The 22,818-nt window shown below is 49.3% G+C and overlaps 8 protein-coding genes and 1 non-coding gene across 9 annotated transcripts; 4 read left to right on the plus strand and 5 right to left on the minus strand.

Moving 5' to 3' along the window:
* Positions 1-1,630: 1,630 nt before the first annotated feature.
* DFJ58DRAFT_725230 (uncharacterized protein) lies at positions 1,631-2,065 on the plus strand (the record flags this gene model as incomplete). Its single annotated transcript, XM_041385211.1, has 3 exons — positions 1,631-1,725; positions 1,762-1,918; positions 1,970-2,065. The coding sequence occupies 3 exons, from the start codon at positions 1,631-1,633 to the stop codon at positions 2,063-2,065; spliced, it is 348 nt and encodes a 115-aa protein (XP_041246532.1).
* A 912-nt stretch (positions 2,066-2,977) lies between these two features.
* On the minus strand, positions 2,978-7,068 carry DFJ58DRAFT_869783 (uncharacterized protein; the record flags this gene model as incomplete). Its single annotated transcript, XM_041394281.1, has 7 exons — positions 2,978-4,388; positions 4,438-5,628; positions 5,691-5,781; positions 5,833-5,972; positions 6,028-6,178; positions 6,235-6,488; positions 7,013-7,068. The coding sequence occupies 7 exons, from the start codon at positions 7,066-7,068 to the stop codon at positions 2,978-2,980; spliced, it is 3,294 nt and encodes a 1,097-aa protein (XP_041246533.1).
* On the plus strand, positions 6,932-7,851 carry DFJ58DRAFT_774891 (uncharacterized protein). Its single transcript, XM_041389400.1, has 3 exons — positions 6,932-7,261; positions 7,322-7,342; positions 7,393-7,851. The coding sequence occupies exons 1-3, from the start codon at positions 7,205-7,207 to the stop codon at positions 7,777-7,779; spliced, it is 465 nt and encodes a 154-aa protein (XP_041246534.1). The 5' UTR covers positions 6,932-7,204; the 3' UTR covers positions 7,780-7,851.
* Positions 7,850-9,030, plus strand: DFJ58DRAFT_869786 (kinase-like domain-containing protein; the record flags this gene model as incomplete). The annotated part of the gene is made up of 7 exons (XM_041394282.1): positions 7,850-7,977; positions 8,030-8,090; positions 8,143-8,423; positions 8,459-8,728; positions 8,780-8,845; positions 8,895-8,955; positions 8,990-9,030. Exons 1-7 carry the CDS (start codon positions 7,906-7,908, stop codon positions 9,028-9,030), a joined length of 852 nt encoding a protein of 283 aa, XP_041246535.1. The 5' UTR covers positions 7,850-7,905.
* Positions 9,031-9,559: 529 nt separating this feature from the next.
* On the minus strand, positions 9,560-9,997 carry DFJ58DRAFT_774894 (uncharacterized protein). Its single transcript, XM_041389401.1, has one exon. It carries the CDS (start codon positions 9,804-9,806, stop codon positions 9,567-9,569), a length of 240 nt encoding a protein of 79 aa, XP_041246536.1. The 5' UTR covers positions 9,807-9,997; the 3' UTR covers positions 9,560-9,566.
* Positions 9,998-10,349: 352 nt separating this feature from the next.
* DFJ58DRAFT_225456 (uncharacterized protein) lies at positions 10,350-13,170 on the minus strand. The gene is made up of 3 exons (XM_041379335.1): positions 12,965-13,170; positions 12,820-12,917; positions 10,350-12,763 (listed from the first exon to the last, which is right to left on the minus strand). The coding sequence occupies exons 1-3, from the start codon at positions 13,041-13,043 to the stop codon at positions 10,511-10,513; spliced, it is 2,430 nt and encodes an 809-aa protein (XP_041246537.1). The 5' UTR covers positions 13,044-13,170; the 3' UTR covers positions 10,350-10,510.
* Positions 13,171-15,034: 1,864 nt separating this feature from the next.
* DFJ58DRAFT_774939 (uncharacterized protein) lies at positions 15,035-15,413 on the minus strand. Its single transcript, XM_041389402.1, is given in 2 exon segments — positions 15,035-15,110; positions 15,121-15,413. The coding sequence occupies 2 exon segments, from the start codon at positions 15,323-15,325 to the stop codon at positions 15,064-15,066; spliced, it is 252 nt and encodes an 83-aa protein (XP_041246538.1). The 5' UTR covers positions 15,326-15,413; the 3' UTR covers positions 15,035-15,063.
* Positions 15,414-18,719: 3,306 nt separating this feature from the next.
* Positions 18,720-18,802, minus strand: DFJ58DRAFT_t64. The gene has a single exon. It is a non-coding gene; the product is annotated as a tRNA-Gln (tRNA).
* Positions 18,803-19,126: 324 nt separating this feature from the next.
* On the plus strand, positions 19,127-22,227 carry DFJ58DRAFT_905178 (major facilitator superfamily domain-containing protein). The gene is made up of 12 exons (XM_041394943.1): positions 19,127-19,531; positions 19,588-19,706; positions 19,760-19,861; positions 20,189-20,282; positions 20,345-20,520; positions 20,904-21,057; positions 21,117-21,242; positions 21,299-21,436; positions 21,490-21,597; positions 21,646-21,769; positions 21,834-21,990; positions 22,038-22,227. The coding sequence occupies exons 1-12, from the start codon at positions 19,366-19,368 to the stop codon at positions 22,062-22,064; spliced, it is 1,491 nt and encodes a 496-aa protein (XP_041246539.1). The 5' UTR covers positions 19,127-19,365; the 3' UTR covers positions 22,065-22,227.
* Positions 22,228-22,818: the final 591 nt, after the last annotated feature.

Raw genomic sequence — 22,818 nt, forward strand, 5'->3', positions numbered from 1 at the left:
TACAATTTGACTTCGACGTTTAGTACTCTGAGCCCTACAGCTCTGCAAGAGATCATTGGCGACACTCTTGACGCGTGCAGGCCGAGTTAACTAATTTAAGCGTCATCTTGCAGTAAAACCTGATGAGCACGATGTAAGTTGATGCATAGCTCTCTGAGATCATTACAATATCCGTCTGTTTTACTATCACCTATGGAGGAGGCTGATGACATGTTCCTTTTGTAGGTGATACTCTGCCGTTCTCAACCTCTTAACTTTCAGTAGGCAGTTCTAAATCGTGCATCGTGGGCATTGTAAGTCCAGCTCTCCTTTCTATTCTTGACATTGTCACCGTATAACAGCTGATAACACACAGCGCAGGAAATTTCGTGACTTGCTCTACCCTGAGCTCAATACAACGAAGCTCCTGCCGCATGTTCCTGCAGTGTTTCTTTGCGGCCTTCGCATTTTTCTTATCGCAGCTGAGCATAACGGTACGTTTCAGACAAACCTAGCATATACTTTCGCCTGAAAACTTATGGTCGATTGTGCAGGTTGTTGAATGCGTGTCCGGTAGGCCTCACGTACTTCTTCTCGGATTTCTATTCAGTAGCGGGGCTCGACAGTTACATCAACATCGTTGTGGGTCATTGGTCACCGTCCGTGTCAGAATATGCGTCAGTCCTTGGAAGATCATGAACGTAGGTCTTCTCACTTTGTATCAGTAGCTGTTAACGTGATCGTCGATTTGAATCAATTAGACCGCCAACTCTTTCATCTCTGCAATATTCGGATGTGCAGTCTTCCTGGACTAGGATCATGTTTGTAAGATCGCATCTCTCTGTCCTAGAGCTTTGTGTCTGAACGTCAGTTTTCACATTCGAGCAGGATTATCACTTCTTAAGACACCGCCGTATCAAGTTGTTGCATCTCTTCCGCCCACAAACTGGAGGCGACTATAGGTGATTCATGTTCTTTATATATCCGATTTAACAAAATATGTCTCTCAGTAGGTACTCAGTATCAGGTTCTCGTGTCGTAGGCGAGGGCGCATATGGTATCGTCCGAGTCTGTTCAGCTGTTCAGCTGTTCACCGGCCCAGTGGCCGCAAGGTTGCCATCAAGAAGATCGCACCCTTCGATCATTCCATCTTCTGCTTGCGGACTACAACTCCTCAAATTCCTCAGTGAAGCTGGCGTAAGCGAGAGTGTGAGCCCATGTCCCATGCGTCATATTTACGTGCTCAGTCAGAACTTTGAAGATCATTTCAATTTCGGACATTATCAAGCCTCCCTCTCTAGATATTTTCAAAGAAGTGCACCGTGTGTACAGAATATGTCATTCAAACTTTCACACAGTGATCCAGGAGCTGATGGAAACAGATATGCACCGTGTTATCCGAACGCAAGACCTCTCAGATGACCACGCCCAATATTTCATTTATCAGATCCTGCAGCACACTCAAGGCTCTACATTCTACTGATGTCATCCACCGTGATCTCAAATCCTCAAATCCCCTTCTGAACGCAAACTGTGATCTCAAGGTCTGCGACTTCTAGCACGATCTGTGAAAACCGCCGAACGCATCAGGGACGGAAACCGGGTTTATGACCGAATATGTCGCTACACGGTGGTACCGAGCCCTGAGATCATGCTGACGTTCAAGCAATATACTAAAGTTATCGACGTCTGGTCTGTGGGGCTGCATCTTGGCCGAGATGCTTTCTGGAAAGCCTCTGTTCCCCGGTAGAGATTACCACCACCAACTCACTTTCATCTTAGATGTTCTCGGGACACCAACGCTGGACGAGTTTTACGCCATTACCACACGCAGATCGCGAGATCATATTCGAGCTCTTCCTTTCCACAACCGCAGGCCATTTGCGCAAATCTTCCCCAAGCCAATCCTTTGGCTGTAGACTTCCTGGCGAAGACTCTCGTAAGCCACGATCTTCTCATCTATTCAAGTGGTATCTCAAGCTTCTCTTAGACATTTGATCCCAAGAAACGCATAACAGTCGAAGAGGCTTTGGCTCACCCATCCATTGAAGCATATGTGTACTTCTTGCTCCTCGAGCGCACTTAACTGTGATTCAGCACGATCCCGATGACGAACCCTCTAACTGGTAGTCGTACCGCTTTGCTGTGGACAGTATCCATTCGATGTTTTGGTGTATCTCTTCACAATGAGCAACTCATCACAAGGATCTTGTAGTTAATACACGTTTTTGTCGCCAGCGTCACCCAATATTCAATCTATGCGATGTTTTTGGGGTCATGGGCACCTACAGACATAGTTACCGCGTGTGATAGCGACAACTCGACGGAACTTGCGACCTGATGTTATATGAAGGAAAGCAAAACAGGGGAGCTTAATCGAGAATAAGGTACCTAGATTCCAGAAGCACCTAAACGATTATTAGAAGGTCAACTTGTCGCCGAGCAGAGTCAGCGGGCAATGATGTCACGAACATTCGAATACACACGTTGTCATCGAGAAACGAATGACTTTGTTGAAGACTCTAGAACAGACAACATTACTGCAGAAGTGAAAACAAGATAGCTGAAGCACGGGACTCGGAGTGCGACACAGAGGGTAATCCAGTAATTCCTACAACTTTAAGTACAACATGGACGAAAGAGAATAACTTGTAGAAATGTACGATATCAAAGAGATGCGACATAGAACTACACACCAATATGAATGAAAACCATCCTCTGCTCGAGCGGAACTTTCGTCTTCACGGCATTTGTAGCACGGTTGAGTGCCCAGGCCGCCTTCGTACAGTCCATCATATCACCATCCTCCAAACCCTTGACCATGTTTCTTGTAGAAAGCTTCGACAACATGTTTTGCGACAGCGTCGTCGACCACCCACAGCGTGCCAATGACGCTCTTGAACCCCGAAAATTGGAGTCCAGCTGCGAGGTGGATGACCTTCGTCGGGTGTCTCCTCATCCCCAACAGCGGTATGACACGCTGACAAGAATGCGAACTTCAGCGTGAGGAATGTCTTTCTCCATGATGTCCGAGCAGCGTCAGAGGTTTGTCTCTCATGGCGAAACATGAATAGTAAGGCTGCTCGCGGTCCTGCTTCCCATGACAAGCGAGATGCATCCAAGTGTTGCGTTGCAAAGCATCGAGTGCACCTGCTTGAGTGGCATCATCGCCGGAGAGAGTGGTGGTGTTGGCCGTCGTGGGGACGAGCTTGCGGACGAGCTCAAGCTCGCTGTCGACAGTCAAGAGAGCCTTGCCTTGCCCCGCACCCGGTGAACTTTGTCCAATTACAACAAATGACGGAGTCGCACGTTTCTTCATCATCTGCCTAGATCTTATCAGAGCTGAAAGTGTCGGCGTGTAAGAACAGATGTAGACGTCCTCCAGGCATAGTTCACGCCGTCCGTCTGCTTTCGTTCGAAAGGGGTGAGCTGCATGGAGAGGAATGGAAGTGAATGTTGCAGTTGGACACAGCCAGATTCGAGAGCCGCTCGGTACTCTGAGATCACGCTGGAGGACGATGACGATGGGGAGCATGATCTCGTCCCATACTGTCCGCAAGAGGACTTGCAATTCCTTCCTTGTCTCCTCTGAGCGCATGAAAGATGCAAGTCGTATTTCCCTCGCAAAGTCATTCTTGAGATTCTCCAGATGTGTGAGAGTGATGCGCGGGAATTGAACGTGGTGCGGCTCTCCTGACGTGGGGACAACGATGGCACTACATGAGTATTGACTCGCAACGAGGATGATGACTGGACCATGACGTGCCGCCGGTTGCAAGTCTTCATAAGAAGGCGGGAGCAGGAACTGTGAGAAACCTTGAAGATTACGGATCTCAGCTACAACTGTTCCCCACTGCTCCTGAAGTCTCCTGTAATGTATCGCTGCTCGATCAGCAGCAGCTCGGTCAACGCTGCCGGCGGAAGCTTGAGCGTCAGAAAGACGCTTGCTGAGCTCCGAGAACTCGTGAGCAAGGTTGGCATTTGTCGACTCGAGGTCTTCAAGGGGACTTCTCAGACGAGAGGCCAGGGACCACTGCTGGCCACGACCCTGCTCCACGAGTTCGACAGCACGTCGTAGATTGTCACGACGGATGGCACATGATGCTGCATCTACAGGCAGTGATTTTGCACTACTGAAGGCAGCAGCAGCTTCGCGCCGTGAAATTGTTGACGATCGTGTTGCCAAATGACCGTCAAGAAGGTCAAAACATGTGATGTAGGCCTCCAATGCAGATGTATGACTGTGCTGCTCTGCTATGGCAACCCAGTCCTGGGCTGTTGCGATACGATTTGGAAAGCCCTGAGTAGGGTGCCTCGACGCCAGCCTGAAGTTCTCTACAGCGAGCGACAAATCAGCGAGGTTGTGTTGCGCTTGGTAATGAGACAAATAAGTATTCTTCAGCCACCCGCTAGCTGAAATATCTATCCGGGTGCAGTGAAGGCAAAGCCTCCAACGACTCTTGGCAGAGTCGAATGGCCTCCTCGATATCTTCATTCTTCCGAGTTTGCGTGAAACGAGAACAGAGCGCCGAGCTCAAATTGAAAAGACCTATGTGGCGACGCGGATGGCCATGCGGCGTTAACTGAAGTGAATCCCGGTAGAGGTCGATGGCCTCGTCGAGATCCTCGCTGGCATCCAATTTCATATATCTGGTTTTGAGCGCGAGGGCGAGGTTGTTAAGCGTGGAATCACGATATGGATTCCCAGGCGGGCGCAACGTCAGTGCCTCGCGCCGGAGGCTGATGGATCTGATGATGTCGTTAACATCACTACGTTGAAGGAAACGCTTGGAGAGTGCGCCTCCTAGGTTGTCCAACGAGAAATCACGATATCTGTGCCCATCAGAGCGTAGGCACAGCGCTTTTTCGTACAAAGAGATGGCCTCATTGAGGTCATCTGAGTTACCTTGATGATCAAAGCGGCACTGGAGTGAGTGGGCCAAGGTAATCAGGTAGGTCTCGAGTCTAGAATGTCCCTCGAAGCACAGAGAAACGGCTTCACGACTATGTTGTATGCATTCGTCTATATCATTAATGCTGCCGCATTGTTCAAAATGTGTGCTGAAAGCCCGTGAAAGTTTATCTAGTGTTTCTGGACGATGTTTGTTGCCCAGAGGGCAGAGCTCGAGTACGACTCGACAAAGGTGGATGCCTTCATCAGATGCGTCTATTGGAAGATCGTTGCATTCACGGATCACATGATCGATGCCATTTTCCCCTGCCGCGATGCTACGAAGGTAGGTTCCCTCTGGACAGAGGGGCAATAGCTTGCAGGACAGTTGCGCGCATTCCTGGATATAGACGGCGGTGCGCTCCTTGCGGTAGCGCTGGATTAACGCTTTAAGGAGGTGATCGATGGATGATGGATGATCGGGGTGGCCCTGCGGACGCAATGCAAGGGCTTCGCGGAAAAGACAAGTGATAGAGTCGATGTCTTGATCGTTTCGAATGTAGCCTTCGAGGCGGGCCCACGCGAGGTTGGTGAGAGCCGCTGCCCGGTGAGGATGGCCGACCGGACATTGGTCCAGGACCAACTGAAAATGATTTACAGCATCGTTCAGGTGAGAGACCGTCTTGCTTGTCACGTATGTGGCAAATCGTTCATGGCCCAGCATCCGTGTCTTGAGCAATCTGACGTTCAACGATGGACTACAGCAGTGTTCCGTCAACAAAAACCAACACCGCAGAAGCTGATATCACTCACGTCAAACAGGACGCTGTCCTGATTGTCGCAATTACGTAGAACCGTGGCCTTTAATGTGAGGGAAGGGTGAACACCACGAACAGACGGGAAGGAGATGTCTATGAGATGTGAGTATATGTGCGTGCGTGAGTGAGAAGGAGGTTACTCACCAAAAGGCTCATTTCCATGATCGAGCAGCGCATCCCATGATGTTTTGAGCTTTCCAACAACTTCTCCATTGCCCAGCATGCAATCGAGCTCGAAGGAAGCCCTGATCTCCACTGATAATTTTGGTGACTTGGATAATGATCTACACACGGAAGATCAGTCATCGAGTTGCATCCGAGAATTGCGATGGACTTTACAGGGTCACGGTTTCGCCCCACGCTACAGATTCGTCTGATGCTAGTACTCCGATAGTTGATTTCCAGCGTCTCTTGGGATGGACATTGAAGGATATGTAAATGCCTGCGGGAATGCGGTCGGAAGGGACTTTGATATTTTTGCCGCTGATGACTGTAAGTAGAGCGAGATGACTACAAGAAACACTAAGGTGATATGGAATGACTGACCTTCAAGTCTGATAGATTTTGTGGGATGAAACAAACGACGAACGCCACGGAGCATTGTAGATTGAATAGTGTGCAGAATGAGTAGTGGGAGAAGACGAGAAGTAGGGATATGGGGACGGGGACTGTGGATGAAGTTCGGGTGAGAGGGAGAGGAAAGGGTCGAGGGTTCAGGTAATGCTACACGTGTATTTCCATGTTGTTGAGGGTAGTCTGGGGCGCTTGTGTGGATTGCACTAAGCGCTGAGGCGGCTAATCTAGGATTAGCAGGAGAGCAATGCCAAGATCAATCAAAAGTGAAAGCGACAGGCTAATGTCAGTCGGGTGACGTGTTGTGAGTCTCAAAGTGTACCGTGATGCAGATCGAACACGTTACTTCTCATCATATGCATAGGTTGTTCGAGACGTAGTACTCAATCTAATAGCACAAGGCTAAGTCAAAAAGTAGGATCCAATATATTGCATAGTGCGCTGCACAGAAAAGCCGAACGATGCTATACGAGTCTGATTGCCATGGGGGTAAGATTATCGAGGGTGTTATGGCAGGTGGAGGAAACATTTAACTAAGGCAACATTTGGGGGTCGAATGCATGGCCAAAAACACTTGAGGTCGGGCTTTGAGTTACTTTGAGATGACGTTGGAAAAACCAGAACGGGAAATCAACAAAGTACAAATAACGTAATTCGCATCTCTATAACGGTTAACCTCTCTCTCCTCTGGCCGAGATGGAGGAGGCGATCGCCTTTAGCTAGCCAGACCCTTGCATGTTCAGGAACGTACTCTGCCGTTCTCAACCTCTTCTTAGACTTTTCAGTAAGCAGTTCTACATCGTGCATCGTGGGCACTGTAAGTCCAGCTCTTCTTTCTATTCTATTCTTGACATTGTCACCGTATAACAGCTGACTAACACACAGCGCAGAAAATTTCGTGACTTGTTCCACCCTGAGCTCAATACAACGAAGCTCCTGCCGCATGTTCCGCAGTGTTCTTTGCGGCCTTCGATTTTTCTCATCGCAGCTGAGCGTAACGGTGTGTTTCAGACAAACCTAGCATATACTTTCGCCCGACAACTTATAGTCGATTGTGCAGGTTGTTGCATGCGTGTGTCCGGTAGGCCTCGCGTATTCTTCTCAGATTTCTATTCAGTGCGGGCTCGACAGTTACATCAACATCCGTTGTGTCGTCGTCATTGTCAGAATATGCGTCAGTCCTTGGAAGATCATGAACATAGGTCTTCTCACTCTGTATCAGTAGCTGTTAACGTGATCGTCGATTTGAATCGATTAGACCGCCAACTCTTTCATCTCTGCAATCTCTGGATGTGTAGTCTTCCTGGAATATCTTACGGGGATCATGTTTGTAATATCGCGGCTCTCTGTCCTAGAGCTTTTGTGTCTGAACGTCGGTTTTCACATTCAGGGAGATTATCACTTCTTAAGATACCGCCGTGTCAAATTGTCGCATCTCTTCCGCCTACAAACTGGAAGCGACTATGGGTGATCCATGTTCTTTATATATCTGATTTAACAAAATATGTCTCTCAATAGGTACTCAGTATCAGGTTCTCGTGTCGTAGGCGAGGGCGCATATGGTATCGTCCGAGTCTGTTCGGCTGTTCACCGACCCAGTGGCCGCAAGGTTGCCATCAGAAGATCGCACCCTTCAATCATTCCATGTTCTGCTTGCGGACACTGCGAGAACTAAAACTCCTCAAATTCCTCAGTGAAGCAGGCGTAAGCGAGAATGTGAGCACGTCTCCCATTCGTCATATTTACGTGCCCAGTCAGAACTTTGAAGATCATCTCAATTTTGGACATCATCAAGCCTCCCTCTCTAGACGCTTTCAAAGAAGTCTATCGTGCGTACAAAATACGACATTCAACCCACATGTCATTCAAACTTTCACACAGTGATCCAGGAGCTGATGGAAACAGATATGTACCGTGTTATCCGAACGCAAGACCTCTCAGATGACCACGCTCAATATTTCATTTATCAGGCCCTGCGCACACTCGAGACTCTACATTCTGCTGATGTCATCCACCGTGATCTCAAACCCTCAAATCTCCTTCTAAACGCAAACTGTGATCTCAAGGTCTGCAACTTTGAGCTGGCACGATCCGTAAAGAAAGATCGCCGAACCATCAGGGACGGAAACCGGGTTTATGACCGAATATGTCGCTACACTAAAGTGAGTTGGTGGTGGTAATCTCTACCAGGGAACAGGTTTTCCGGGAAAGCATCTCGGCCAAAATGCACCCCACAGACCAGACGTCAATAGCTTTAGTATATTGCTTGAACGTCAACATGATCTCAGGGGCTCGGTACCACAATCTTGGATGTTCTCGGTACACCGACGCTGGACGAGTTTTACGCCATTACCACACGCAGATCGCGAGATTATATCCGAGCTCTTCCTTTCCCCAAACACCGGCCATTTGCGCAAATCTTCCCCAAGCCAATCCTTTGGCTGTAGACTTCCTGGCGAAGACTCTCGTAAGTTACGATCTTCTCATCTATTTGAGTGGTAGCTCAAGCTTCTCTTAGACATTTGATCCCAAGAAACGCATAACAGTTGAAGAGGTCTTGGCTCACCCATATCTTGAAGCATATGTATGTGTACTTCTTGCTCCTCGCGCGCACAAGCTTACCTGTGATTCAGCACGATCCCGATGACGAACCAGTTGCACCACCGCTCGACCCAGAGTTCTTCGAATTCGACCGTAAGTACTGGGCTTGACAAGCGCGCATGTATAGTGATCGTATTCGGCGGTACACAAGGACGATATCAGCCGTGAACAGCTCAAAGAGCTCCTCTACGAAGAGATCATGTCCTTCTGTCCCGTCCCAATCACCTAAACACAAACACGCGATCGCCAACACTTGTTGTCCATAAACCAGAGGATTCACATGTAATATTGTGCTGAGCGTCAAATTGAATTAGGGGATAGAAAAATGGTATGAAATATGTTCTTTGGTGCCTTCTAACTGGTAGTCGTACTGCTTTGCTGTGGGCAGTACTCATTCGAAGTTTTTGGTGTATCTCTTCACAATCAGCAGTTCATCACACGGATCTTGTAGTTATTACACGTTTTGTCGCCGCGTCACCCAATATTCAATCAATGCAATGTTTTTTGGGGCCATGGGCGCCTACAGACATCGTTATCGTATGTGGTCGTGACAACTCGACGGAACTTGAGGCCTGTGTATGAATATAGACGGATCTACAGTGCTACTGCATTCATGTCATATGAAGAGGGCATAACGGAGAACTTAATTCAAATTGAGAATAAGCTACTCAGATTCCAGAAGGACTTGAAGGATGATTAGAAGGTCAACTCGTTTCCGAGCTGAAAACGACATCGCTAACATTCGAATACACGCGTTGTGATCGAGCAACAAATGACTTTACTGAAGACTCTAGAACAGACAACATTACTGTGAAAGCGAAAACAAGATGGCTAGAGCACGGGTGAGACACAGAGGGTAATCCGGTGATTCCTACAACTCTAAGTACAGCATAGACGAAAGAGAATAACTTGAAGAACTGTACCATATCAACGCAATGCGACATAGAACTACACACCAATATGAATGAAAACCATCCTCTGCTCGAGCGGCACTTTCGTCTTCACGGCATTTGTAGCACGGTTGAGTGCCCAGGCCGCCTTCGTACAGTCCATCATATCACCATCCTCCAAACCTTTGACCATGTTCTTGTAAAAAGCTTCGACAACATGCTTTGCGACAGCGTCGTCGACCACCCACAGCGTGCCAATGACGCTCTTGAACCCAGAAAATTGGAGTCCAGCTGCGAGGTGGATGACCTCGTCGGGTGTCTTCTCATCCCCAACAGCGGTATGACACGCCGACAAGAATGCGAACTCAGCATTGGGAATGTCTTTCTCCATGATGTCGAGCAGCGTCAGAGGTTTGTCTTTCATGGCGAAACATGAATAGTAAGGCTGCTCGTGGTCCTGTTTTCCATGACAAGCGAGGTGCACCCAAGTGTTGCGTTGCAAAGCATCGAGTGCACCTGCTCGAGTGGCATCATCGCCGGATAGAGTGGTAGGGTCGACCGTCGTGGAGACGAGCTTGCGGACGAGCTCAAGCTCGCTGTCAACAGTCAAGAGAGCCTTGCCTTGCCCTGCACCCGGTGAACTTTGTCCGATTACAACGAATGACGGAGTCGCACGTTTCTTCATCATCTGCCTAGATCTGATCAGAGCTGAAAGTGTCGGCGTGTAAGAACAGATATAGACGTCCTCCAGGCATAGTTCACGCCGTCCGTCTGCCTTCGTTCGAAAGGGGTGAGCTGCAGTGGAGAGGAATGGAAGTGAATGTTGCAGTTGGACACAGCCAGATTCGAGAGCCGTTCGTTACTCTGAGATCACGCTGGAGGACGATGACGATGGGGAGCATGATCTCGTCCCATACTGTCCGCAAGAGGACTTGCAATTCCTTCCTCGTCTCCTCTGGGCGCATAAAAGATGCAAGTCGTATCTCCCTCACAAAGTCATTCTTGAGCTTCTCCAGATGTGTGAGAGTAATACGCGGGAATTGAACGTTGTGTGGCTCTCCTGACGTCGGGACAACGATGGCGCTGCATGAGTATTGACTCGCAATGAGGATGATGACTGGGCCGTGGCGTGCTGCCGCTTGCAAGTCTTCATATGAAGGCGGGAGTAGGAACTGCGAGAAACCTTTAAGATTACGGATCTCAGCTACCGCAGCTCCCCACTGCTGCTGGAGTGTTCTGTACTGTATTGCTGCTCGATCAGCAGCAGCTCGATCTGCGCTGCCGGCAGAACCCTGAGCATCAGACAGGCGCTTGTTGATCTCTGAGAGCCTGTGAGCTAGTTCCGGACTTGTAAGCTTCAGGTCTTCCAGCGGAGTCCTGAGCCGAGAGGCCAGCGACCACTGCTGGCCACGACCCTGCTCCACTAGTTCAACTGCATGTCGCAGGTTGTCACGACATACGGCACATGACGCTGCATCTACTGGCAGTGATTGGGCGCTGCGAAAAGCGGTTGCAGCCTCGCGCCGTGAGATAATCGTTGATCGCGTCATTATGTGGTTGTCAACAAGCTCCAAGCATGTTTGGTATGCTTCGAGGGCAGAGTCGTGTCGGTAGACCTCTGCTTGGCGGGCCCAGTTTATAGCCTCTTTGATGCGGTCCGGAAATCCTGTAGTGGGATTTCGTGATGCCAGTCTAAAGTTCTCTACAGCGAGTGACAAGTCAGCAGACTTGCATTGTACTCGGTAACGAGACAAATAGGCTTGCTGCAGCCTCATGTAGCTGAAATATCTACCCGGGTGCAGTGAAGGCAAAGCCTCCAACGACTCTTGGCAGAGTCGAATGGCCTCCTCGATATCTTCATTCTTCCGAGTTTGCGTGAAACGAGTACAGAGCGCATAGCTCAAACCGACAAGATAGATATGACGCTCATGCCGCGCTACCTGAAGTGAATCCCGGCACAGGTTGATGGCCTCGTCGAGATCATCACTGGTATCCAATTTGTTATATCTGGCTAGGAGCGCGCCAGCAAGGTTGTTGAGCGTGTTAGCACGATATAGATTCCCAGGCAGGCACAATGTTAGTGCCTCGCGCTGAAGGCTGATGCTTCTCACGATGTCGTTAACATCACTATGTTGGTTGACACGGGCGAGGAGGGCGGTTCCTAGGCTGTTCAATGAGAAATCACGAAATTTTTGCCCAACAGGGCGCAGGCGTAGCGCTTCTTCATACAAAGAGATGGCCTCATTGAGGTCATCTGAGTTGCCTTGGTGATTGAAGCGGTAATAGAGTGATACGGCCAAGTTATTCAGGTAGGTGTCACGTTCAGAATGTCCCTCGGGGCACAGCGAAACGACTTCACGATGATGTTGTATGCTCTCTGCTAGGTCATCAATGGTGCCGCACTCGTTAAAGCGTGCTTCAACTGCCCGTGCAAGCTTGTCGAGTGCTTTCGGACGGTGTGCGCTGCCCAAAGGACAAAGCTTGAGTACGACTCGTCGAAGGTGAATGCCTTCATCAGATGCGTCTATTGGAAGATTGTTGCATTCGCGGATCACATAATCGACGCCATTTGCCCCTGCCGCGATGCTACGAAGGTAGGTGCCCTCTGGACAGAGGGGCAATAGCTTGCACGACAGGTGTGCCGATTCCTGGATATAGACGGCGATGAAGTTCTCCTTGCCGTAGCGCCAGATCAACGCTTTAAGGAGGTGATAGATGGATAATGGATGATCGGGGTGGCCCTCCGGACGCAATGCGAGGGTCTCGCGGAAGAGAGAAGTGATACAGTCGATGTCTTGAAGATCGTTTTGAGTGTAGCCTTGAAGGCGGGCCCATGCGAGGTTGGTGAGAGCCGCTGCCCGGTGAGGATGGCCGACCGGACATTGGTCCAGGACCAACTGAAAATGCTTTACAGCATCGTTCAGGTGAGAGACCGTCTTGCTTGTCACGTATGTGGCAAATCGTTCATGGCCTGCATCCGTGTCTTGAGTAATCTGACATTCAACGATGGACTACAGCAGGTGTTCCGTCAACAAAAGCCAACAACACAGAGGCTGACATCACTCACGTCAAACAGTGCGCTGTCTTGATTGTCACAATCATGTAGAACCGTGGCCTTCAGAGTCAGGGAAGGGTGAACACCATCAACGGATGGGAAGGAGATGTCTATGAGATGTTAGTAGATGCGCATGGGTGAGAAGGAGGTTACTCACCGAAAGGCTCGTTTCCATGATCGAGTAGCTCATCCCACAATGTTTCGAACTTTCCAACGACTTTCCCATTGCCTAGCATTCGGCCGAGCTCATAGGATACCCTGATCTCCAGCGACAATTCAGGTACCTTGCGTAATGATCTATAACCGGATGGTCAGTCCTCGAATCGCATGTGAAAGTCGTTATGGACTTTACAAAATCACGATATCCCCCAACACGTCAGATTCGTCGGATGATACTACTCGGATGGCTGATTTCCAGCGACTCGTCGAACCGACATTGATGGACACATAAAAGCCTGCGGGTATGCGCTCGGAAGGAAGTGGAAGATCGTTTACCCTGATGACTGTAGTAGGGTGAGGATGAAGCACGAAACGAATGCGAAGGCGATATGGGACCCACGTTCAAGTCTAATATATCGGCCTTCCCAGCTACAGGGCATAATGGTGGAATGACGAGAGAGGATGGGCTGGGTGATGGACAGAATACCAGTGGTAGAAGAAGACGGGGGTAGGGATACGGGGACTGTGTGAAGTTCAGGTGAAAGGACAAGAAAGGTTTGAAGGTCAGGTGATGCTGCACGTGTATTTCCATGTTGTTGAGGAGCGCTTGTGTAGTTACACTAAGCGCTGAAGCAGCCAAACAAGCATAACATTAATGTCAAAAGTGAAAGCGACACGCCAATGTCAGCAATTGGTGGAGATGTTGCAAGTCTCAAAGTGTGCTGTGATTCTCATCATAGGTTGTTCGAGACGTGGTACTCATTTTGGTAGCACAAGGTCAAGGCAAAATGCAGGACCCAATTGTATGGGCTGAAAACGATTTGGACAGAAAAGAAAGATGCTATACAAGTCTGACGTAATGCAGGGGAAGGAATATAATTGAATTTGTCGCAGCGAGAAACACTCGAAGTCATTAAGATGACGTCAGAAAGGTGAGCGGGTCAAACCTGGAGAGTCAATCGGAATCCGTAGGTGGAACACAGTACTGGTCGCGCGAATAAAAAAGGCAATACCATTCATTCCTTCCAAGTACGTGGCGTGCTGCCGCCTGGGAGTAGGATGATCGAGGGTGTTGTGGCAGGTGGTAATGAACAAAGGTGAGAAGTACCAGAGGAGAGAAACACTCGATGTCGGGTTTTGAGATATCAATGACGTTCGAAAGGTGAGCGAGCAAGTACAACCACTCACTGCCCCGATGAGCCGAATGGAATTTCAAACCGAACCTAAATCAACACAGCACAAATAAGGCAATTCACTCATCTCTGTCAGTGCCGCGTCACAGGCGCGGCAGGACCGCCTCAATTTCACCTGGCCCAGATGATGGATGAATATTTGAATCATGCACGAGTGCGACACAGAGGGTAATCCGGTAATTCCTACAACTTGAAGTATAGCATAGACGAAAGAGAATAACCTGAAGAACTGTATGATATCAAAGAGATGCGACATATAACTACACACCAATATGAATGAAAACCATCCTCTGCTCGAGCGGAACTTTCGTCTTCACAGCATTTGTAGCGCGGTTGAGTGCCCAGGCCGCCTTCGTACAATCCATCTCATCACCATCCTCCAAACCCTTGACCATATTCTTATAGAAAGCTTCGACAACATGCTTTGCGACAGCGTCGTCGACCACCCACAGCGTGCCAATGACGCTCTTGAACCCAGAAAATTGGAGTCCAGCTGCGAGGTGGATGACCTCGTCGGGTGTCTTCTCATCCCCAACAGCGGTATGACACGCCGACAAGAATGCGAACTCAGCATTGGGAATGTCTTTCTCCATGATGTCGAGCAGCGTCAGAGGTTTGTCTTTCATGGCGAAACATGAATAGTAAGGCTGCTCGTGGTCCTGTTTTCCATGACAAGCGAGGTGCACCCAAGTGTTGCGTTGCAAAGCATCGAGTGCACCTGCTCGAGTGGCATCATCGCCGGATAGAGTGGTAGGGTCGACCGTCGTGGAGACGAGCTTGCGGACGAGCTCAAGCTCGCTGTCAACAGTCAAGAGAGCCTTGCCTTGCCCTGCACCCGGTGAACTTTGTCCGATTACAACGAACGACGGAGTGACACGTTTCTTCATCATCTGCCTAGATCTGATCAGAGCTGAAAGTGTCGGCGTGTAAGAACAGATATAGACGTCCTCCAGGCATAGTTCACGCCGTCCGTCTGCCTTCGTTCGAAAGGGGTGAGCTGCGTGGAGAGGAATGGAAGTGAATGTTGCAGTTGGACACAGCCAGATTCGAGAGCCGCTCGGTACTCTGAGATCGCGCTGGAGGACGATGACGATGGGGAGCATGATCTCGTCCCATACTGTCCGCAAGAGGACTTGCAATTCCTTCCTCGTCTCCTCTGAGCGCATAAAAGATGCAAGTCGTATCTCCCTGGTAAAATCACTCTTGAGCTTCTCCAGATGTGTGAGAGTGATGCGCGGGAATTGAACATGGTGTAGTTCTCCTGATGTGGGGACAACGATGGCGCTGCACGAGTATTGGCTCGCAATGAGGATGATGACTGGGCCATGACGTGCTGCCGCTTGCACGTCTTCATACGACGGCGGGAGCAGGAACCGCAAGAAACCTTTAAGATTACGGATCTCAGCTACCACCGCTCCCCACTGCTGCTGAAGTCTCCTGTAATGTATCGCTGCTCGATCAGCAGTAGCTCGATCAGCGCTGCCAGCGGAACCCTGAGCATCAGACAAGTGCTTGTTGATCTCTGAGAGCCTGTGAGTCAATTCCGGACTTGCAAGCTTCAGGTCTTCCAGCGGAGCCCTGAGTCGAGAGGCCAGCGACCACTGTTGACCACGACCCTGCTCCACAAGTTCGACAGCATGTCGTAGATCATCACGACGGATAGCACATGATGCTGCATCTACAGGCAGTGATCTAGCACCGCTGAAGGCAGCGGCAGCTTCGCGTCGTGAAATTGTCGATGATCGTGTTACCAAATGACCGTCAAGAAGGTCGAAACATGTGATGTAGGCCTCTAGTGCAGATGTATGATTGTGCTGCTCTGCTGTAGTAACCCACTTCTGGGCTGATGCAATGCGTTTTGGAAAGCCCTGAGTAGGGTGTCTCGATGCAAGTCTGAAGTTCTCTACAACAAGCGACAAATCAGCAAGGTTGTGTTGCACCTGGTGACGAGACAAGTAGGCCTCATGCAACCATATGTAGCTAAAATATATATCCGGGTGCAGTGAAGGCAAAGCCTCCAATGACTCTTGGCAGAGTCGAATGGCCTCCTCGATATCTTCATTCTTCCGAGTTTGCGTGAAACGAGAACGGAGCGCCGAGCTCAAATTGAAAAGACCTGTATGGCGACATGGATGGCCATGCGGCCTTAACTGAAGTGAATCCCGGTAGAGGTCGATGGCCTCGTCGAGATCCTCGCTGGCATCCAAATTCTCATATCTGGTTTGGAGCGTGCCGGCAAGGTTATTAAGCGCGGATTTAAGATATGAATTCCCAGGCGGGCACAATGTCAGTGCCTCGCGCTGGAGGCTGATTGCTCTCATGATGTCATTAACATCACCGCGTTGGTTGAAACGGTTGAGGAGGGCCAGTCCTAGGTTGATCAATGAATTATCACGAGATCTGTGCCCAACAAGGCACAGGCGCAGCGCTTCTTCATACAAAGAGATGGCCTCATCGAGGTCATCTAAGTTGCCTTGGTTATTGAAACGGTAATAAAGTGATATGGCCAAGTCATTCAGGTAGGTGTCACGTTCAGAATGTCCCTTGGGGCACAGAGAAACGGCTTCACGACGATGTTGTATGCTCTCTGCTAGATCGTCAATGGTGCCGCACTCGTTAAAGCGTGCTTCAACTGCCTGTGCAAGCTTGTCGAGTGCTTTTGGACGGTGTGCGCTGCCCAAAGGACAAAGCTCGAGTACGACTCGTCGAAGGTGGATGCCTTCATCAGATGCGTCTATTGGAAGATTGTTGCATGCGCAGATCACATAATCGACGCCATTTTCCCCTGCCGCGATCATATGAAGGTAGGTGCCCTCTGGACAGAGGGGCAATAGTTCATAGTAAAGTTGGGCCGATTCACAGATGTCAGCGGTGGTGTGTTGATAGTCGTGGCCCCAGTTCAGCGCTTCGGTCAGGTGATAGATATATAAGGGATGATCGGGGCGGCCCTGCGGATGCAATGCAAGGGCTTCGCGGAAGAGAGAAGTGGTACAGTCGATGTCTTGAAAATCCTTTCGAATGTAGCCTGTGAGGCGGGCCCACGCGAGGTTGGTGAGAGCCGCTGCCCGGTGAGGATGGCCGACCGGACATTGGTCCAAGACCAACTGAAAATGCTTTACAGCATCGTTCAGGTGAGAGACCGTCTTGCTTGTCACATATGTGGCAAATTGTTCATGGCCCGCATCCGTGTCTTGAGCAATCTGACATTCAACGATGGACTATAGCAGGTATTCCGTCAACAAAAGCGAACAACACAGAGGCTAATGTCACTCACGTCAAGCAGTGCGCTGTCCTGATTGTCGCAATGTTGTAGAACTGTGGCCTTTAGTGTGAGGGAAAGGTGAACGCCACGAACAGATGGGAAGGAGATGTCTACAAGATGTGAGTATACGCACATGAGTGGGAAGGAGGTTACTCACCGAAAGGCTCATTTCCGTGATTGAGCAGCGCATCCCATGATATTTCAACCTTTCCGACAATCTCTCCATTACCCAGCATGCGATCGAGCTCGAAGGAAGCCATGATCTCCACTGATAACGTAGGCGACGCATCTAACGATCTACAAACAAAAGATCAGTCCTTGAGTTGCATCAGAAAGTCTCGATGAACATGTACAAGTTCACAATATCGTGCCACGTTATAGATTCGTCGGATGATAAGACACCGACGGCTGATTTCCAGCGCCTGCCCGACTTGAGGTCGATGGATATGTAGATGCCTGCGGGAATGCGCTCGGAAGGGACTTTAAGATTTTTTCCACTGATGACTGGACATAGAGAGCGAGGATCACCGAACAGATACGAAGGTGGTGTGGAGTGACTCACCTTCAAGTCCGATATATCGGCCTTCTAAGCTACCGGGCATGATAGTGCGATGAAGTAAAGCGACGAGGATCGAGGATGGGTTGGGTGGTAGACAGAAAGGGTGGTAGAAAAAGGTGGTGACAGGGATATTGGAACTGTGGATGAAGTTTGGGTGAGAGAGGAAGGGGTCGAGGGTTCAGGTAATGTTACACATGTATTTCCATGTTGTTGAGGGTGGTTTGGGGCGCTTGTGTGGTTTGCACTAAGCGCTGAGGCGGCTAAACTATGATTAGCGGGAGAGCAAGTGGCAATGTCAAGGTCAGCCAAAAGTGAAAGCGACACGCTAATGTCAGTTGGAGGATGTGTTGTCACTCACTCTCAAAGTGTGCCGTGATGCAGATCGAACATGTTAATACTCTCATCACAGGTTGTTCGAGACGTAGTACTCATTCTAATAGCACAAGGCCAGAGTAAAATATATTGCATAGTGCGCTGCATAGAAAAACCGAACGATGCTATATGACTCATGAGTGGGGGTGTCGAGGCGGTAATGGAAACATTTACATAACAAAGGCGAGAAGTACTTACGTACTAGAGAGAGAAGCACTCAAGGTCGGGTTTTGAGATGACGTTCGAAAGGTTAACATTAATGGCAACAGTACTTTGTGCTAAGAGAAACACTGGTCGGGCTTAAATTTGAGATGACGTCGGAAACGTTAGCGCGTGGGTCGAGATGAAATTTCAAATCAAAAGGTAAAGGCGATACCAGGGCTCGAACCTGGGTTTCGGGAAATCAGCACTTGTCAGAATCCCGAGTGATAACCACTACACTATATCGCCTTGGATGAATGTCGTCATTTCATGCAATAAGTACCTATTGGCATACAATATCGCTGACATTTGAAATTTCAACGACTCTGGGCAGTTCGGTGCATGTCTTCAGACCGACAGAACTGGATGATGACTATGTCCGCAGGAGCAGTCAAGACTCCGAAGCCGGAGAGGCAGCGGAGCAGCTCAGTTAATTATTGCCCGTGCGCCCATGCCTCCCCGACAAAGATTGCCCTCTGGGGATAGTCTCCAGGAATAGTTCAAAGTTTGATCCGGGGTCAGCGGGGCAAGTTAGACGAATTTCGCGTGAGATTTCTTCTCATCAGCTGCCATGTATTATGCAGCGCTAGCTGGTTTTTTATTTTTGAACTACCCACAGATACCGCGGCTACTGGCATGACAGTCCACATGACTTGCGCGATTTCGTTATAAACGTTTGAAGTCTTCGGGTCTCATACTTCTTACTCTCTTGCCCCTGCAAGCGCTCGTGCAGCATCTTTAATATCGCGAAGTAGCTCGCTACTTACCCTACTCACGTGCTTAAGTCACTGCTCCGTCTACCTCGGCCCACTATGTTGGACGAAGAAAAACGCCCATCTTCCGATGAGAGGGAAACTAAATCTACAAGCGACGCTGGCGGCAATAAAGCCATCGCCACATCTGATGAAGAGAAGAGGCTCGTGCGCAAGCTCGACCGCAGGATTTTACCCATAACATGCCTGCTTTATCTCTTTGCTTGTGCGCGAAATTTTATCATGATAGCCAGCTGGCATGTTGTACTGATGGTGAATCAGATCTTGATCGCACGAATCTTGGAAATGCACGCCTTCAGGGACTCACACAGGAGAACCTTGGTGGCGACCCTACTGGTATACTGTACGATTGGGTCAACTCGGCATTTTTCTTTTCATATGTCAGTAATGCAACTATAGTTCATCGCCCTAGTTTTGATTTGTTACCTCCCAGATTATCTGTCAAGTTCCTGCAACAATAATCTCAAAGTTGTTTCCACCATCCTATTGGATAGCGGGCGCGGCTGTTGGGTGGGGTATATGTTCCACGTTAATGGTGGGTCGTACTGCCGCTCCTCTTTATCCGTATATTTCATTTCCCCATGAACAATTCCTCTTGTGACGTATTTATCAACACTAGTAAGTTAGCGGCGCGTCGGAGCGGCCAGTTTCTGCCGTAAAATTCAGGTCAAGCCTTGACGTGTGTTGATGACTTGATGCTTGACCTGTCTTATCTGCAGATAAAATGAACCTTGCAGACTACCCTGTTTGATTATCTACCTGGCCTCGATCACCTTCAACCATTTTGCACTCTCTTTGTCTTCTTTATTAGCCATATTCGAACCCGAACTGTTACTCATGATGCATGCTATTTCTTCTGCAGGCGACGACATTCAACTTTGGAAGTCTCATAGCCGCTCGCATTGGGCTTGGCGTATTTGAAGCTGGCTTTGGCCCCGCAATTCCACTCTATTTTTGTAAGTCATGCATCACGCAATAGACCCGTGGAGAGACGGGACTCATAACACAACCATCCAAGCGTTCTTCTACACTCGCACCGAAATGGGCTTGCGCATGGCATACTGGTTTGGTTTTGCGGCGGTCGCGGGTGCGTTCGGTGGGCTCATCGCGTTCGGTGTGCAGCAAGTGGGGTACGGACCATATATCGCTGGTGTAGGGGGAGAGTGGGACTGGAAAGTCCTGTTCCTTATTGAGGTTAGTACCAGTGTTTCATGTTTGTTGAGGGGACAAGTGGTATTCAAGACGTTGATCCACTCCCATTTATCTGGTCGAGTGCTGCGGTGGTCTACATTCTTGGATCTTGTTGTGTCTCAATGTTTCGAGTCTCCCTGGCCTTTGAGAGGTGCAGGAGGATCGCTATGCTGATCCCGTTTACACTGCGCAATGTTCGCTGTGCTAGCCTGTCTCGCATTGCACCTTTCCTCTAAGAGGCAGGCATGCGAGTGGTACTAGTGTTTTTAGTGCCTTTTCCGGAATACTATAAAACACCCATCAGAATTAATTTTCAGTCCCAGGCGTGATTTAGATGTGTTTTGTCCCTTGTAGACTTATTGACTAACAATTCGAATTGTTCTCAGGGAATCCCGGCTCTTCTTCTCGGTGTTCTGACTTTCTTCGCGCTCCCTGACCGACCGGAGAGCACAAGATACTTGAATGCGAGAGAAAGAGAAATTGAACTGGAACGCATGAACAGGGGCACGACCGCGGATGTTGGCGCTGTGATCAAAAAAGGCGAGCCATTTCACTATCCTCGCACTACAGCGAGGCCTCATCAACTTGTACTGCTCTAGAACACATCATGATAGCTCTCCTCGATTGGCGTATATACACTGGCGGGATGATTTACTTTGGTGTGAATTGCGCTCTCGCAAGCATTTCGGCATTCTTGCCAACGATCATCGAGACTTTTGGGTACAGTGTGTATTACCTTGTGGTCTGATGAAGGGTTTCCTTGTTGATATTTTCGTTCCAGCCAACGCGCTCGCTCAGTTACTCACGGTACCACCATATGCAGTGGCTGCTGTCGTCCTCTGTTTAACGTCCTACACATCCGATCGCATACAAGATCGTGGCTTGGCGGTTGCAGGTTCCTGCGCCGTCGGTGCTATTGGTAGGTGGTACCTAGTTTGGTTTATGTTCAGAGTATCCCTCATGTCATTTCAGGCTACCTTCTTTTGCTCACAGTCCCCAACAATGTTCACGTGCGATACTTCGCCGTGTTCTGCATCACGAGCGGGACATACACTGCCATTGGCTTAATCATCGCATGGTGTACGCTCTTTATCACTCAATCTCCACAACAGCTCACGTTTTCAACAGTTGCACACAATCTCGGCTCTGAGACCAAGAAAGCGACGGGCATCCCGATGTTCATGGCGATTGGGCAATGCGGGAGTATCCTCGGCTCGCACATATACCCTTCGACGGACGGCCCGAAGTACATGTGCGTCCCGTCCTTCTCCGCTCGCCCTGTGTCTGCATGTGTTGATTGATTGCTGTCGGTGCAGCCTCGGCTTCGCTGTATCATGCGGCCTCGAGGCGTTTGCCACTGTTTGCGCGCTAGTGCTGTGGGTATCATACAAGTACGATAACGCGAGACGCGATCGCGAGTATGGGCGTCCGGACCCAGGTGCCAATGTGGATACAAGCGAATTGGCGGATAAGGTGAATACCGTCTGCCTCGGAATGGAACTATCCTGACACTTGCATAGGCGCCTATGTTCAGGTACATGGCTTAGTGATGAGGGGCGTAGGAATTTGAAAAAGATTGAGATGATAGCAACTGTGTATTTATATAATGTGTTAATCACTCTTCCCTATGTCAACCTAGTTGAATCATGCACGCTAGGTTGTCATATATGCTCTCCTGGAAAATGAAATCATGCTGGGTCTCCCCTCGGAGTTGGCTACGAGATTAGCGCGAGCCTATGGAAAAACGTCAGGCAGACTACTACTTGACTGTAGCTTGGCTTGTACTGAAAACAAAACATAAGCTTCGGCCCATGGTGACACGAGAGTAACACCATAGGTGTGCGTATGTGCGTGGTAACATCTGCGGAAAAGCATGCCAGCCTTGACGGTGCGAGAGGTGAACATTTTGAAAAGTCACTGATCCGGATTTTAATTCCTGGTTTTATGCGCCATTAAACGCTTATATATTCCGTCTGTGGAATATTGTCAGTTTGTGGGTGATTGCTGAATTACTGGAGCAGTCGCGTTGCGTTACTACAAACTCGTGCTCAAGGAATGGGAAGAGGTCTCGGGTTAAGGTTAAGAGCGTACTACCGTATATCCAGATAGAAAGTAACCGGACGAGGTCGCCATCCACCCATGCACTCTTGTCCCCAAGAGTTGGCAAGATTTAGGAAGCAGTGATTCTCCAGTACTTACTGCCTTAGCCAATTCAGGTATAATCAGTGTCCGCTGCCTGAATTTTAAGTGTGAAGGACTCGGAGTCAGGAACAGCTCCAGATACGATTGCGCGATTGAATT

This window comes from Suillus subalutaceus (assembly GCF_016647625.1).
Source record: "Suillus subalutaceus strain FC151 chromosome Unknown DFJ58scaffold_25, whole genome shotgun sequence".
Classification (NCBI taxonomy): Eukaryota; Fungi; Basidiomycota; class Agaricomycetes; order Boletales; family Suillaceae; genus Suillus; species Suillus subalutaceus.